General features: G+C 45.0%; 1 protein-coding gene across 7 annotated transcripts in view; it reads right to left on the reverse strand.

The window, feature by feature from the left end:
• Positions 1 to 18,122, reverse strand: part of LOC130362843 (uncharacterized) — a 195,681-nt gene that overhangs the window by 25,281 nt on the left and 152,278 nt on the right. For 2 of the 7 annotated variants that reach the window (XM_056567914.1, XM_056567913.1), the window contains exons 17-21: positions 17,782 to 18,121; positions 15,805 to 15,956; positions 12,772 to 12,911; positions 8,951 to 9,173; positions 7,410 to 7,678 (exon numbers count right to left, since the gene is read on the reverse strand). In XM_056567914.1, coding sequence (XP_056423889.1) covers positions 7,539 to 7,678; positions 8,951 to 9,173; positions 12,772 to 12,911; positions 15,805 to 15,956; positions 17,782 to 18,121 — 995 coding nt within the window. In that variant the 3' untranslated portion in view covers positions 7,410 to 7,538. Of the gene's footprint in view, positions 1 to 9; positions 177 to 7,406; positions 7,679 to 8,950; positions 9,174 to 12,771; positions 12,912 to 15,804; positions 15,957 to 17,781; position 18,122 lie in introns of those variants that run through there. The other 5 variants (XM_056567916.1, XM_056567918.1, XM_056567912.1 and 2 more) reach the window with 5 other exon arrangements.

Below are 18,122 nucleotides of genomic sequence, written 5' to 3' on the forward strand. Positions count from 1 at the left end.
AGTTCCTTTTCCTGTTAAACTTAGTGCTACCTGAAGAATTATTAAAGGGGGAATCCACAATCTTTTGACACATGGCAGTACCATATCAGAAGATGCCATCCTGATCTCTGACTAGCGCTGAAGGGGTCCAGACTCGCATTGTAAGATTTCGTCATTTCCAGGATCAACCTCATGACCTATGATTAATGGCATCTTGTTGACATCTCCCTATGACAATTTAAAAGATATTTTTTTAAGATGGAGTTCTTTCTTTAAAGGGGTACTCCACTGGCAAAAAAAATATTTTTAATCAACTGGTGCCAGAAAGTTAAACAGATTTGTAAATTACTTCTATTCAAAATTCTTAATCCTTCTAGTACTTATCAGCTGCTGTATGCTCCACAGCATGCTGTATGCTCCAATCTCTTTTCTGTCTGACCACAGTGCTCTCTGCTGACACCTCTGTCCATGTCTGGAACTGTCCAGAGCAGGAGAAAATCCCCATAGCAAACCTCTCCTGCTCTGGACAGTTGCTGATATGGACAGAGGTGTCAGCAGAGAGCACTGTGGTCAGACTGAAAAGAAACTTAAAAAGAAAAGAACTTCCTGTGGAGCATACAGCAGCTGATAAGTACTGGAAGGATTAACATTTTTGAAATAGAGGTAATTTACAAATCTGTTTAACTTTCTGGCACCAGTTGATTTAAAAAAAAAAATGTTTTTCACTGGAGTATCCCTTTAAGTTGGTTTAAAATGCAAACAACTCATCAAACTGTTGTTATCCTTTAACTTCTGCAGCTGGAGTTAAAGGAACACTCCAGAAAAGAATTACACAGGCCCTGGACTAGGCATAACACAGTATAATTTTTAACCTGGAGTGTTCTTTAAAAGGGGATATCCTAAGATTAAAAATGATCATCTAACCATAGTATAAGGCAGTGTTTCCCAACCAGGGTGCCTCCAGCTGTTGCAAAACTACAATTCCCAGCGTGCCCGGACAGCCGTTGGCTGTCCGGGCACGCTGGTAGTTGTAGTTTTGCAACAGCTGGAGGCACCTTAGTTGGGAAACACTGGAATGGAGAATAACTAGCCAAATGGTGAAGGTCTGACCTACATAGCGGAGTACAGCACTTGGCTATGTTCACAAGCCATTGAATGGAGTGATGGCTGAATATGCACACTGCCGCTCCATTCATTCAGGGGACATAAAGAATACATTCTCGTGATCAATAGTGGCCCCCGCACCAATCCCCCCAACAGTCTGCTAGTTATCACCTATCCTTTGAACTGGGGATAACCCCTATTAGTAGTTAATATTTTATATATGAATGATCTAATGTATTTGAATTGATAGTCCCCTTGATACTGTATCTTTAGAAGTATATACGTCCCACCGTCCAAATGAAGATGGACCAATCACAATGGTGCTTATTTGGCATTCAAGGTACGTTGAGAATCTGTGCCTCTCTCCCAAGAGCAGGGGTGTTAAAGGGGTACTCCGGCGCTAAGACATCTTCTCCCCTATCCAAAGGCATGCATTTAGGGAGCGGAGTGTGACGTCACACAGGGGCGGAGCCGTGGCGTCACTATGCTCTGTCCCCGTGATCGCCAGTAATCAGACCCGGAGCGAGCACGCTCCGGGGGCTAATTCTATACGGGGGCTGCGTGGAAGATCATAGGGGTTCCCAGCAGTGGGACCCCCGTGATCAGGCATCTTATCCCCTATCCTTTGAAGATGTCTTAGTGCTGGAGTACCCCTTTAACAATCTATTCAAAAAGTAATCTCTTAGAATATGAATTTTGACAATTTACATTTTATTATAAATTCTCATCTTGTTTTACAATGAGCCATGTTGCTATTTTATAGAAGTGAAGTGCCTGATGTATGAGAGCCACATGATGCTGGTCATACATACAACAAATAAACACACCGTATAAAATATACCATCTTCTGGTTCTCTGTCTTTTTAGAATTAAGCAAAAATCTCATGGTGACCTTGTATTCCCATATTCATATTTACTTTAAAAGGGTTCTCCGGACAAAATGCTTATTTATCCTGTATGCCTGGTCTGCCACCATTAAAATATTAAACTTAAAAGGAGATCCCCTATATGTCTGATCTCCTGTACGGGGTCCAGGCATTGCCGTGGCTGTGTGCAGCTAATGCGCGTGAGGTCGACGAACATGGCCCCCCCCCCCCCACAGCTCTATGGGAGAGGCAGGGATGCACGAACGCTGCATCTCTGCGCCTCTCTCTCTCTGCCTCTCCCATAGATACATGGAGGAGATGTGTTGGCCGCGGTGTCATGCAGAGCCAGGGCTAAGTGTCTGATGGGGGATAAGTGTTATATACCGGAGATCTCCTTTAACCTTCCGCCGCTCAACAGGTGTCGCCGATATCGGTCTCCTGCCATCTGACCCAAGTCTTATTTTTGGTCTTGTGGCCTGACACATCACACCTCATTAATCTAATCACTGGCCACAGAGATGTCCTGTCTCGACTGGTGAGAGGCTAAGCGGCAGTGTCATGTAACAGGCCGGGCACTTCTTCCTGCTGCCCAGGGCTGTTACATCACATTATTGCTAAGCCTATGATCAGCCGAGATGGGCCATTGTTGCAGCTGGTGATAAGCGAAGCGCAGTGTGATGTGTCAAGTAGGGATCGACCGATTATCGGTTTGGCCGATATTCCCGATTTTGGACGTTATCGGTATCGGCAATTATCTTGCCGATAGTCCGATAATGCACCGCCCCCACCGCACCGCTCACCACCGCACCGCGCCGCACATCCCCCACCACCGCACCGCACACCCCACCACTGCACCGCCCCGGCCAGAGACCACCACCGCCGCTGCCCCATTGCCTCCCCCATCCCCGGTTTTATAATTACCTGTTAACGGGGCCTGGGCTACTTCTGGCTCCTGCGGCGTCCTTACGCTGTGCACTGCGCAATGACGAGTGACGTCCTCAACGTGACATCACAGTCAGTCCGCACAGTGACAGCTCAGGAGGATGCCGCCGCAGCCAGAAGTAGCGCGGACCCCGGGAACAGGTAATTATAAAACCGGGAATGGGGGAGGCAATGGGGCAGCGGCGGTCTCTGGCCGGTGAGGTGGTGGTGGTGGGCGCGGTGTCGGTGATAGGACTCAGGAGGACCCCAGGACAGGCATGGGGAAGAGAAGCGGGTGGTGGCGACTGTGGTCTCTGGCACCGCAAAAGCCGCTGCAGTTCATTGATTTTAAAGCGCCTGCTTTAAATCAATGATCCGCAGCGGTGTCGCCGGGGGGGGTGGGGGGGTGGGGGGGGTGGAGAAATAGCCGATATCTATCTATCTAGCTATCGGCCCTAACCTTCACAGAATATTGGTATCGGCCCTAAAAAATCGATATCGGTCGATCCCTAGTGTCAACCCCAAAACCAAGAAGAAGACCGGGACCGGAGAACGGGAGCTCAATATTGGCAGCACTGGGGAAGTCGTGGGAGGCAAGTTAATTCCAAGCAAGGTTCATTACAAGCCAATTTACTGTAAGTTCACTCAACTCTACTAGAGAGGTTAACGTCACACTATACAGCTGGCTGGCTTTCCCTGGCATACCTGCTTGGGGACCTGCAAGTTCAGAGTTCAGTGGGCGTCCCCTGTAAAGTATGCTCCCTCTTCTTCTTCTTCTTCTTCTTCTTCTCCTCATCTCTTAGTGCTCTAGCCTGTGTGTTTGGCATGGCTGTTTAAAGGGGTACTTCTTTGAAAAACATCTTATCCCCTATCCAAAGGATTGGAGATAAGATGTTAGATTGCGAGGGTCCCGCCGCTGGGGACCCCTGCAATCATTGGTGCGGCACCCCAGTCTTCCGTGCCGGATGACTAGTGATCATGCCCCCTCCATTCATGTCTATGGGAGGAGGCATGACAGCTACGTGCTAGCATCACGCCCCCTCCCATATACATGAATAGAGGGGTTGTGGTGTGATGTCACAAATGTAGAAGCTCCAAGCTTCTGTGTTCCGGCCCAGAGATTGCGGGGTCCCCAGCGGCGGGACCCCCTCCGCGAGCAGACATTTAATCCCCTATCCTTTGGATAGGGGATAAGATGTTTTGTTTTTTGGCGGAGTACCCTTTTAAACTCAGAAGTCTCCTCAGGGATGTAAATCATGTTGGGGGAGATTTTTCAGAACCTGTGTAGAGGAATAGTGCAGTTGCCCATAGCAACCAGTCAATGCTTTTTTTTTTTCTTCCTTCTGAGGCCTTTTTAAAAATGAAAGAAGCAATCCGGTTGCTAAGGGCAACTGCTCCACTTTTCTTCTGCACAGGTTTTAATAAATCTTCTCCACTGTGTCTGGAGACATCTAAGGTCTGTTGTGTCAGTAAGAGAAATATACTCTTGTAGTCATGTAACCATAGAGCAGAGGCTGTATGAAAGTGGATTGCATATGTCTACATAAATATTTTATTATTTAGCTTCATTGGCAAACAAAATGGTTTCAAAGTTGCACAAAGCTTGGACATGTGGTTTCAGATTTGCCCACATTTTTTATGGGTGGAATTATTTAAGTATACGTGTGAAGATCTATGATTGGCTGCGGCCTGAAAATAAATGCTATTTAAAGAGTCTGGTTCCGTGGTAGACGGGTATATAGTGTTAGGATTAAAAGAATTTTACCCCATTTGCAACCAACCGGAAACTGTCAGGTCATATACTAAGCAAAGGTGTTCCCATTTTAATAGAAATCTTTTGGCTCTGTCTCATGAGAAGATCTGCAGACACCTCTCGGATAGCTGTTATGGTATATAAGCATATTGTACCTTTCCTGGAGCTGATGGTGGTTGCCAAACTTATTACCGTATATACTAGAGTATAAGCCGAGGCCCCTAATTTCACCCCAAAAACCAGGAAAAGTTATTGACTCAACTATAAGCCTAGGGTGGGAAATACATCATCCCCCCCATGTCATCATCCCCCACTGTCATCATCCAGACCCCCGTCATCAACCCCCCCCCCCCCCCCCCCTTTCATCATCACTGGCTGTCAATCCCTTCATCAATGGTCTTCAACCTGCTGACCTCCAGATGTTGCAAAACTACAACTCCCAGCATGCCCGGGGCATGCTGTGAGTTGTAGTTTTGAAATCTCTGGAGATCCGCAGGTTGAAGACCACTGCGGCCTTCGTCATCATCCAGACACCCCCTTTAGTTTTCTACTCCCCTCCCCTTGGTGGGAAGGAACGGTGAGCTGGTCCGGGCCATCTATGCTGCAGGGACCGTCCGGAGGGGAGGGTTAGTCGTTCCGGGCTGTCCATTTTCATCGGGGGGCACTCTTCCCCGGACTAGTGATGTTGCGTTGACGACGATGCACAGGGACGTTCATGCACGTCCCTGTCCGTCGTCGTCAAGGCAACGTCACTAGTCCGGGTGCGGAGAAGAGGGCCCCCCCGGTGAAAATGGACAGCCTGGAACGACTAACCCTCCCCACCGGACGGTCCCTGCAGCATAGATGGCCCGGACCAGCTCACCCTTCCTTCCCCGAGGGGAGGTGAGTAGAAAACTAAAGGGGGTGTCTGGATGATAAAAAAGGCCGCACTGGTCTTCAACCTGTGGACCTCCAGAGGTTTCAAAACTACATCTCCCAGCATGCCCGGATAGCCAATATGGAGGTCCGCAGGTTGAAGACCACTGAGAAGGGATTGACAGGCGGAGAGTTCACTCGAGTATAAGCCGAGGGGGCGTTTTCAGCACGAAAAATTATGCTGAAAAACTCGGCTTATACTCGAGTATATACGGTAATTGCTTTTTGATTTCTAAACCAATTATCAAAGAGATGTCTGATTGCGGGGGTCCTCACCGGCGGGAGTCAGCAATCTCTCCTGCAGCACCCCTGTCATCTGGTGCATTCGCTCCATGCCTGATGACTATTTATGAGCCGAAGGATCGTGACGTCACAACCCTGCACCTTCGTGATGCCCCGCCCCTCAATGCAAGTCTATGGGAGGGGGGGGTGACGGCCACCATGCACGGGCCGTGCATCAGGCACGGAGCGAAGCTCGCTCCATGCACCAGATAACAGGGGTGCTGCAGGAGAGATCGCGGAGGTTCCCAGTAGCAGGACCCCCTCGATCTGACATCTTATCCCCTATCCTTTGGATAGGGTATAATATGTCTAGGGGCAAAGTACCCATTTAAAATTTAGCTCAGATGTAGTTTTAGTGTCCTCCCATATTATCACAGAGAGGAAGTATATAAATAATAGAGGTATACACTAACTGTTGCACACAGATCAGCCTCTCCCTCCCTGTGGAATGACCTCTGCAAAAGTCACAGAGCTTTCTCAGACACCTTTTCTGTTTATATTAATGGGACATCTTCAGTTTATTGTCTCCTACATCCATGGGGACTTCTGTAAAACATCTCTCTAAATTCTGTTAAAACAGCTCAGGCAAATAGACAGCCCCCATAATAATAATGTACCAAAAAAAATTAAAGGGGTACTCCAGTGGAAACCTTTTTTTTTTTTTTTTTTTTTTAATGAACTGGTGCCAGAAAGTTAAACAGATTTGTAAATTACTTCTATTAAAAAAAATCTTAATAATTTCAGTACTTTTTAGCAGCGGTTTGTTACAAAAGATCATATTTTTGAATTAATTTTTTGTCTTGTCCACAGTGCTCTCTGCTGACACCTGATGCCTGTTTCAGGAACTGTCCAGAACAGGAGAAAATCCCCATAGCAAACCTATGCTACTCTGGAAAGTTCCTGACACGGACTGAGGTGTCAGCAGAGAGCACTGTGGACAACACAAAAAATAAATTCAAAAAGTAAAGAATTTCCTCTATAGCATACAGCTGCTAAAAGTACTAAAAGGATTAAGATTTTTTAATAGAAGTAATTTACAAATCTGTTTAATTTCTGGCACCAGTTCATTAAAAGAAAAGTTTTCCTCCGGAGTACCCCTTTAAAAAATACAAAAATAAAAACAGATTAGAAAACATACATGTTTCACTAAGAAAGAAAACAATCTCTGTAAGACATCACTATTAGGCCATTAGTTACTAGGCTTTTTATAGGATTCACATTGTAGCACATAAGAAAATCAGATCATAAAGATACAACAAAATATTGTTACCCATTATCGAAAGTTAATAAAAAAAAAAAAAAAAAAAAAAAGTATTTAAAAACAATATCTAGTTCTTTAAAGGAGTAGTGCAGTGAAAAATAATTTAACTCCTATCCAAAGGAGAGGGGGATAAGTTATAGATCGTGGGTTGGTCTGACCGCTGGAACCCCTGTGATCTCCTGAACGGGGCCCCCGCAGTCTACTTGAAGCGGCCGTTCTGACCATGGCAGGAAACCGCAGCCAACAAGCCCCCTCCAGGTATCTCTATGGGATACATGGAGGGGGCGTGTCGGCCACCGCTCCGCTCGGGGAGCAGCACGCCCACTTCCAGCAGACTGCGGGCCCCGTTCAGTAGATCATGGGGTCCCAGCTGTCGGACCCCCCATGATCTATAAATTATCCCCTTTCCTTTGGATAGGGGATAAGTTATCTTTCATTATACTACTCTTTTAAGATCTCATATCCAGCATTTAAAGCGGAAGAAATCTTGCAGATCTTTATCATCCTCTGACTTATCGTGAATGCCGGCGTAGACCTTCTTGAGAATGTTTGTTTTGAATTTTGCTTCTAGAATGGATATATACTTCTCCAAAGAACCTGAAATGGTGTACAAATCAAAAAGGTTGTTAAATAGGTATACTCATCATAGCAGGGACATGCACAGACATTTTGGGGGCATGGGCTGAGCTATAAAATAAATAAAGGGCACTTCTAATAATTATTTATATAAATGCCCACATAATGATGCCAGACTGCCCAGGGCACTTGTAGGAGGAACATCAAAAGGGCAGGGGCTCAAGCCCCCTCTCTAGTCAACCTGTGCACGTTCCTGGATCATAGAGACTTATGGCCTCAGAATATACTATAAATGCATGTGTGTGGGTCAACTCTGGGACCCCCCAACACATTAGGGTCCTATGCAGTTCCTATTCACATGACCTTTTTGCCTTTATGATAGAGGTATATAGAGGGAGATGTATACCTCTGAATTTGGTCACCCATGTCTATAGCAAGTATATGAATAACACTTTGAATATGATGCCAGGACTGAGTCACTACATTTGGCCCCAACATACACCCCCCCCCCTATAAGGAGCTGTTCACATCACATTTTGGCTCTATGCCATGGCTATACTGTAGGCTATCATTACTTTTGTATCTGAAAAGTAAAATGTATGCCGGAATACAACAGACAAGTAGACAATGTTTGATCTATTATCCTCTGTGCTACAGATAAAGTGATTGGGGCTACAAACACGGATTGCAATTCCGACAATCCCAACGTGTTTCGGGTCCCTGTGGCCCTTAGTCATGTCTAAAGCATGCAGCTCGCTGTCTCCAGCTGTTGCAAAATAACTCCCAGAACCAGTAGATCATTCATCTATAAACAAATAAATTACTTATAGGGTTATCCCAAGGTTAAAACCCATCCCCTATCCACAGGATAGGTCATAACTAACTGATTGGTGGGGGTCCGACTGCTGGGGCTCCCACTGATCACATTGATTGCCTTATGTCCCCGGAGTAAATGCTGTGGCAGTGTGCATACTCCGCCATCGCCCTATTCAGTGTCTATAGGGATCACGGACATAGCCAAGTGCTGTACTCAGCTATATAAGTCCCAGAGGTATAGTTATCCCCTATACCAGTGTTTCCCAACCAAAGTGCCTCCAACTGTTGCAAAACTACAACTCCTAGCATGCCTGGACAGCCAAAAACTTGTTCCCCCATGCTGAGAGTTTTAGTTTTGCAACAGCTGGAGACACACTGTTTGAAAAACACTGGGGTACCTGATTAGTAAGAAGACAATAAACAATCTAAACACACATATCTTCTCTATAAGACATCTTTCTTCACCAGTTCACGTACCTATTCCCATAATTTTCCCATAAGAAATCATGTTGTCAGGCAGGCGCGGGTCTTCATACTTCTCACATTTCATGAGCAGGCGTACAATTTCCCCGGGGATGAATGCATCGTCAAATGATCGCTCTTGGGATAGTTTTTGTGGATATTGGCAATAGATGTCCACTGCCCCTAGAGGGTCAGTCTTTACCAGGAGTTCAGCCAACTCGGTGTAGGCATCCACAACCTACATATGGAAAATCCATAATACTAAGTATGCAGCTCTTGGATGTGGACAGAGGTTTAGTGGTGTATAGAACATTTTAAATTACTACAGGATAGGGAAGTGTTACCCAACCAGGAGGCATCCAGCTATTTCAAAACTACAACTCCCAGCATGCCCGGACAGCCAAAGGCTGTCCTAGCATGCTGGGAGTTGTAGTTTTGCAGCAGCTGGAGGCACCCTGGTTGGGAAACTCTTGGATAATGCTTGATCACACTTCATACTAGCCCCGTTTAAAGTCTGCAAGAATACCATATTATGGAAATAGCTTCTTAAAGTTTAAATTTACAATTCTGGAATCTAAAATAACTATATGGACAACATAAACCCTACCCCGAAAATAAACCCTACCCCGAAAGTAAGCCCTAGCAGGATTATGGGATAGGGCTGCAATATAAGCCCTAGCCCGAAAATAAGACCTAGTTCAGGGGTAATCAGCTGGCGGACCGCGGACGCCAGTAATGCCCGCAGGGTATGAAGGTGAAATGTGTACCGGTACCCTAGTTTATTATGGCAGAGGGGTGGGGGGCACTGTAGGGTACGGTAGGAGTGTGGAGGACGACAGGGGAAGGAGAGGATGGGAGGCTGCAGGAGTGTGGAGGATGGGGGGGCTGTAGCAGTGTGGAAGATGGGGGGGGGGGGTGCGGCATCCTCCACACTGCTACAGCCCCCCATCCTCCCACAGCCCCCCATCCTCCACACTCCTGCAGCCCCCCCCATAAATAAATAAGCCCTACCCTGAAAATAAGCCCTAGCGTGTTTTTTGGGACTAAAATTAATATAAGACCCGGTCTTATTTTCGGAGAAACAAGCTGAAGCACAGGCTGGGAAAAAGTCCAGTAAGTGAGTGTGGGACTAGCATTCTTCTGTGCTCACTCCTGTCCTATCAGACTGCAGCATGAAAATAGAGAGGATGGGGTTACAGAGCTGCCTGCCGTGATTGGATGAATAGACACAGCACAGCAGACTCAGGGAGGAAGATGAGTCATGCAGAGTGAGGACACGCCCCCTCCAGAGCACAGGATGACAAACCAAGTGAGCACTAAAAAAAAATGTTATGTGAGAAAAATATAGGTGCTGGACACATAAAATTATATGTACATAATCAGGATTAGGTACTGAGTAACATATAACTTTTTTTTTTTTTTTGTGGGATATGACCGGTACTCCACAAGAAAGCACATGCTGGGATTGGTTTCAGCAGCCTTCTAATACATCTGCCACTGTGCAGTGGTTGGCTAAGCACAGCACAGGGAGATCTATGCCAGCTCTGAGCTGGCACAGATGTCAGCTATGATTTACGGTAACTGGTATAAATAATAATATAATACGTTTGAGAGACTGGCGTAGCCACATCCTTTTTATTCGGCGCCCTGTCCACCATTTCTGAAGTGGTGGGCATGGCAAAAATTCACCCAAAAGTTTCAAAGTTCTGCACAATTGCGCATTGCACAAACGTACCTTTTTTTTTTTTTTTACGTAAATGAATGATGAATTTCCCCCCTTCCTGTTTTCTTTTAGTTCAGTAATATTGGTAGAAAGATAAAGAACCCCATTAGAAGTAGAAAAACAACACAATTTTCTTTGATAAAAGGAGGCGATTTCATAGGCAGGTCCTAGGAGGGTGTAAGTCATTCTACACTAGTGCAGTTTTGGCTAGGGATATCAGAAGAGATGCCCATGTGTAGACAGCTGCCCTAGTATTCTTGCCTCTTGCTATTATATGGGTTTGGACATTGACTTATTGCAGTGTTTCCCAACCAGAGTGCCTGCAGGTGTTGCAAAACTACAACTCCCAGCATGCCCGGACAGCCAAAGGCTGTCCGGGCATGCTGGGAGTTGTAGTTTTGCAACATCTGGAGGCACCCTGGTTGTGAAACACTGACTTATTGGGTTAGCTACCTAAAAGTGGCACATATAATGCTTTCTAATGCCATTACACCTGAAAACCTCAAGAAACTATGTAGCATGGTAGCTGACAGATGGTAATATAGTCAGATTCTCCATAGCCCCAGTTACAAGGGTAACAAAAATATATAGCATCATGATGTATTTTGCTTTTTATTTGGCTACTAGCTGAGTACCCGGCGTTGCCCGGTATTTCCTTCCTAATCCTTGTTGGGGAGGAAAATAAACAAAGGAGGAAGCTTTTGACTTCATATCCCGTCCTCATATATTGTTGTCATATCCCGACCTCCTATCCCGTCATCATATCCTGACCTCCTATCCCGACCTCCTATCCCGACCTCCTATCCCGACCTCCTATCCCGACCTCCTATCCCGACCTCCTATCCCGTCCTCCTATCCCGTCCTCCTATCCCGTCCTCCTATCCCGTCCTCCTATCCCGTCCTCCTATCTCGACCTCCTTTCCCGTCCTCCTATCTCAACCTCCTTTCCTGTCCTCCTATCCCGTCCTCTTATCCCGTCTTCCTATCCCGTCTTCCTATCCCGTCCTCCTATCCCGTCCTCATATCTCGACCTCCTTTCCCGTCCTCCTATCCCGTCCTCCTATCCAGTCCATCTATCCCCTCCTCCTATCCCATCCTCCTATCCCGACCTCCTATCCCGACCTCCTATCCCGTCCTCCTATCCCGTCCTTCTATCACGACCTCCTATCCTGTCCTCCTATCTCGACCTCCTATCCCGACCTCCTATGCCAAACTCCAATCCCGTCCTCCTATCACGACCTCCTATCCCGTCCTCCTATCTCGACCTCCTATCCCGTCCTCCTATCTCGACCTCCTATCCCATCCTCCTATCACGACCTCCTATCCCGTCCTCCTATCTCGACCTCCTATCCCGTCCTCCTATCACGACCTCCTATCCCGTCCTCCTATCTCGACCTCCTATCCCGTCCTCCTATCTCGACCTCCTATCCTGACCTCCTATCCCGTCCTCCTATACTGTCCTCCTATCTCGACCATCTATCTCGACCTCCTATGCCGACCTCCTATGCCAAACTTCAATCCCGTCCTCCTATCCCGTCCTCCTATCCCGTCCTCCAATCCCGTCCTCCTATCCCGACCCCCTATCCCGTCCTCCTATCCCGACCTCCTATCCTGACCTCCTATCCCGACCCGTAATATGTGTACCAGGTATTGAAATAGCTCCAGCAGTACGGAAGTTATGTGGGAACATACATTTCCCATTGATTTGCATGGGAACAAAAACCCCGACCCTCACAAATGGGGGTAGTTAAGGGTTAAATTAACTATCCTATATTTTAAGTGGACATATAAGTAACATGTGACCAAGTATTATCGAAATATCTCCAGCCGTTTGGAAGTTATGCAGTAACATATTTTCCATAGACTTGTATGGGACTTTAAACATAAACCCCACCCCTGGCAAATGGGGGTGAGTAAGGGTTAAATCACCTATCCTATGTTTTGTTGTTGACATATAAGTAACATGTGGCCAAGTTTCATGTTAATATCTTTAGCTGTTTGAAAGTTTTTGTGGAACATACACACATACATGCACACATACATACATACATACATACATACACACACACACACGTTGAGTTTTATATATATAGATTACTAAAGTTTTTATTACCTCTGGTGCCATTTTAATGACTTCTCGATATAAATCTGCTGCGTCTGTTAGAGTTTCACTGGTACGTGAGAGAGCACGTGCTAAACCCAGGCGAGGCAGGAAGGAGCTGCTGTTAACCAATACAGGGCCAGAAGCTGCTCCTATGAGGGACATGATAGAACATATAATAAGATCATCATTTATTTACAAGCCAATACATCCTATTCACTATATCCCATTGATATGTCATAATAACTGTTAGTAATGTTAATAACTGTTAATAATAGCTGTTATGTACACAGAAATTCTTACATATAGGAATTCACATACAAAAGGCTATCCTGAAAAGGCTCTTTTTCTAACCTAATACATGGTAATTGCACTACAAATAGATCTGATATTACATCTGATCCTGCGTCATCCATGACATACAAAGAGGATGGGGCCCATAGCACGGATAAAAAGAAGGCTGCTTGGCACTACCACATTCTTAACTGCCCATGACAGGATGATCTGATAGCATGACTTATAGTAACATAGTTCATAAGGTTGAAAAAAAGACCAAAGTTCAACCTAAACCTTGTTGTATCCCTACTGTGTTGATCCAGAGGAAGGCAAAAAAACAACTCTTGTGAGGCTGAGGCCAATTGCCCCATACCAGGGGGGAAATTCCTTCTTGACTCTAATATGGCATTAGAAAAAAATCCCTGGATCAATGTTCTGTCCCTATAATTCTATAATCCATAGTTTATATTGTTATTACTCTCCTGGCCCCTCCTGATCTCTTTTATTGAGTTCACCATGACCACCTCCTCTGACAGAGAGTTCCATAGTCTCACTGCTCTAACAGAAAAGAATCCCTGTCTGTGCTGGTGTAGAAACCTTCTTTCCTCAAGACGCAGAGGATGCCCCCTTGTTATAGATACAGTCCGTGGTATAAATAGATCAGGGGAGAGATCTCTGTACTGAAGAATTGCCCCTACCCACAGAGGCAATGGTTTGGTTTTTTGGTCATTTTAAAGAGGTAGCCTTTCTGAAAGGTTTTACATCTACATATATATGAAAACGTTGTGGAATTATGGAAATCACAGGAATGTAATGCATGTTTAAAATATGCAAACTGTAGAAAAGGACAGATGTAAGATCTGGCTATTCAGCTCCCATCTCGGGCTGCTCCTCTGGAAGGGAATTCAGGACAGTGTGGGGCACTCAGAGGCGACTGCCGGCGGTTTCACGCATATGAATGCGCTTCGTCCGGCCTCGTCGAGGCCGGACGAAGCGCATTCATATGTGTGAAACCGCCGGCAGTCGCCTCTGAGTGCTCCTCACTGTCCTGAATTCCCTTCCAGAGGAATGGCCCGGGATGGGAGCTGAATAGCCAGATCTTACATGGTGAGTGCAGGACGCCTGTCCTTTTCTACAGTTTGCATATCATTGATTCCTGTTTATTGTCCTAGCACCGCCGTGTATGGTTGTATCTGGTTTCCTGCCCAAAGTGAGTATCTCCATCTCATGGTTGTGAGGGCTATAGGTTTCGGTGCCACTGTTTTGGGGTCTTTTTTATTTGGATCATATTCACACTTGCATGTTTAAAATATGTTAATAAGTAAAAAATGAAAACAGTATTTAGTTTGAGTGGCATGCGATGAAATACAACCACTTTACACACCTTGACATGCTATCAATGAGGTAATTATTGGTTGTCTGAGGAATGTTCTGCTACACTGAATGCACTTGGGAACACAAATCATTAGGATCTTGTGCTGGCAGCTAACTTTACAAATGCAGAATAATCACATCCTAGATTTGCTTAATGTCATACAGGTCCAGAGACGCTGCAGGCCATGGTAGCATGCTAAGGCCATGAAGGCTGCTCACAGTACCACAAGCAACATGCAGCATGACATTGCTGAGTAAAAAAATGGCTGCTAGGACACTTTAAATAGTACCTGCCACCAAGTAAAAAGGTTTTATTATGTAACTGGGGTGTTCTTCTCCATTAAGTCCCCCACACTTTTCCTTTTTAAATTATGCCCATTATTTATATAGTTACGTCCATCTAAATCCTACTCACTGCTTGTGAGCTTTTTCAGCTGCAGGGGTGTGTTATCCAGCAGGCGTGACGTCACCTGAGGTCTGCCGAGTAACACTTCCGCCCTTCCCTGTGCTCTTCAGTGTCCCAGCTGCACTGAGAGTTGGGACTCATGCCAGGCCGGCATATAAAGATACATTATTGTTAATCACATGTTAAAAAGTTAGAGAGTTGTTTCTAATACATTGATTAACAAAATATAAAAAGTTTTTGTGGTGACAGGTACTCTTTAAAGAAATGGCCGTACCACTAGTTTATGACCAAATTTGATGCCGAGCTGTTAGTGTACCTCGAACGAAGACTAGAAGGGGCCGGCTACAGTGTATTATGCCACCCCACACCATAATCCTAGGAGTAGGACCAGTGTGACATGGCTTCGTAAAGGCCTCTTCATGGTGTTGCCCAAGTGGTCTACATACCAATCGCCAGCTATCAATGTATCCAAGACAAATGTGGGATACATTGCTGAAGAGTATAGACCTCCACTCAACCTCTATTGCCTTTTTGCTCTGCACTAAGCCTGTGAGTGCAGGGGGTGAAAGGTCAATGAAACAACTGTAGCTGGCTCATAGACCAATGATGTTAAAGCACCTACTGATGGTTTATGTAGACACTGTTCAATGCCCTAGGCCTGGTACGTGACATCCATTTTCACTGGCAGTACAGAATGGATCATTACATGCCATTCTTCTAATCTGAGAATCAATGTGTCCAGAGGTTCACCTCTGTGCATCTCTTGCTGTTTACCTCCATCATTGGTCTCTCAACCACTGGGACATTCAACAGCTCGACCTAAGTGCATAGTGATGTGTCAGAGAGATAAACCAGGAGAACCCCTGCCAAGGATTGTGTTTGCGGCAAGTGGCGATAACTAGCACAAACAGGAGGCATCGCACAGTCATACTGTACTGACTTGATCCGATATCTGAGGTTTCATGTGGCAGAAAAAAATTTGAACAAACCTTCAGTGATAACTTGCTTGTCTTCTTCTTTAGTAGCCGAGCTTTCATGTGAAGGTGCTGAGTGCTGTGCAGGTTTCACTAATCCAAGGCCATTGGCTGCCTGGAGCCTGGCTGCAGTTGCTGTTTTCGACAATACAGCTCCACCACGTCCTCTAGTGGGATCAAAAATAACTGCATGAATATTTTTTGCTCTTCTAATAATTATGATGACAGTTTACAAGGAATACAGAGGATGAACTAACTTTACTGGCCTGCAGCAACATTCTTTACATTATTACTACAGCTTACAATAAGAGAAGATTCAACAGACAGATATATATATACACACACACATACACAAACTGAAGAACAAGAAGCAGCAGCACTCTGTGTAGTGTAAATGGCATTCGGGTGCTGTAGGCACACTGTCCCGGTTTGAGGGCCAAACGAAGTGTAGAACAAAAGACGACCATAGCACTCACAAACCACTGGTAGTTACTTTTATAAATTTCTTTTATATTGGGTTAATAGCCGCTAATATCAGGCTAAGCATAGCCAATATTTTTGTAATTTAACATTAAATGCTACATTATATCTGAAGAAGAGGCTATTCCTAGCCTGGAAACACATAGTGACTGATTTTAGGGATTATTAACCCAATAAAAAAAAGAATTTATAAATGTGACTAGTAGTGGTTTGCGATGTGGAACCAGGTTTTTTCCTATACTACCCTTGCTAAAACATTGATTGGTCAGGGTTAGTGCTTAGATTGGTTAGGCTTAGTGCTGAGATCCCCCACTGATCATTAGAAGGAGCGGAGAAGCAGGCGGTTATGTGAATCACTCCCTGGCTCACAGTGATCTTCATCCAGCTTCTTTAGCTGGCCCCATTTAAAGTCTATGAAGCCACCAGTGAAGCTTGGTGAAGATTACTGTGAACTGAAGAATGGAGGGGATAACCTTGTGCTTCTACCCGCTCATTTTAATGATCAATGGGGGGGTCCCAGCAATGAGATCCTGACCGATCAATGCTTTTAACATGTCCCTGTGACATATTAAAAGATTTTTTAAATGACAATATTTTTACTGAAAAACAACTTTAAACTTTCCCTGCCTCTAAAATGCTTAATTCTTAGTGCCAACCTGTACTAACACAGATACACATCCCTGACTCTACTTTATAAAAATGAAGAGACTTTGTCACATACTTCACATTTTGCTTTTGCTGTCCATAGCTAGTACACATCAGAATCCAAAATCTATGCCAACATATACCCTCCTGTACTCACAGCAGACCCACTAAGTTTAATGGACTGAACATATTCAGTTAGTGACTACGTTTGGTCAATTTCCCAATTGTGTACATTGCAGAAGCGAGGTATGCTGCACTTTTTAGTCCTGCACAAGAAATGTATACATTCGGGAAATGGACTAAACATAGTCACTAACAGAATATATTCCGTTTATTAAACTAAACAAGATCATTATGAGTACACTGCGGTATATGTTGGCATACCTTTGCTGGCATTTCAACATACAATGCCGATGGACAGCAAAATAAACCATGAATGGACCTTAACAGAATAGTAAAATAATTGTGCTGAAAATCTGTCTTGTAATAACACATCTTTACTGTCTATAATGTCTGTTTATTCAGATATCATGATGGATCTGTATGATGGATTTGTTATAATCCGCTATAATAGTTCAAGTTTGTACCAGGTTTCTATAAGGTTCATTATTTATGGTTTCAGCAAGAAACCTGTTGAAAAAGAATAGTGAGCACTAAAGGTTCTCTTCTGTTTCTGGAAATGACCATTTCCTGTCATCTAACCATCTACCGACCGGCTACTAATCCGAACAAACTCAGATCGCATAGTAGAATGTGATGATTATAGGACACTCTGTGGATGAGCTGATCTCTTCATGTTATGCTCTGTAGAGTACACCCCTTCGCACTAGTATTGCAGTAAGAACTTACCAATATGTGAAGACGTACCTGGCAGCCACGGTGATCACTGATTTTGTATTGGATCCCGCAGTAGTATGCACTTTACTATGACTTACTCCAGTTGTATCTGTTTTAGTGCTGGAAACTCCTGGTTTGACCATTCTACTATTGCCCCCTCCAGATGTAGTTGTGCCTCCTCTCTTGGAGGGAGGGTAAGGTCTGGAGGTAGAGCTTGTTACTTTGGGCACTTGAGTGACTCCTTTTCCTTTAGAAGCTTCTTTTGCGGACTTGGCAGCAGACATTACTTCTCTACCAGCAGAAGCTGGAGGTGCCTGTTTCTGTCTCTTTAGTTCTTGTGCCGCCTTCCACTCCTGCCACCATGTCTGAGC

Source organism: Hyla sarda, chromosome 3 (assembly GCF_029499605.1).
Source record: "Hyla sarda isolate aHylSar1 chromosome 3, aHylSar1.hap1, whole genome shotgun sequence".
Taxonomy (NCBI): domain Eukaryota; kingdom Metazoa; phylum Chordata; class Amphibia; order Anura; family Hylidae; genus Hyla; species Hyla sarda.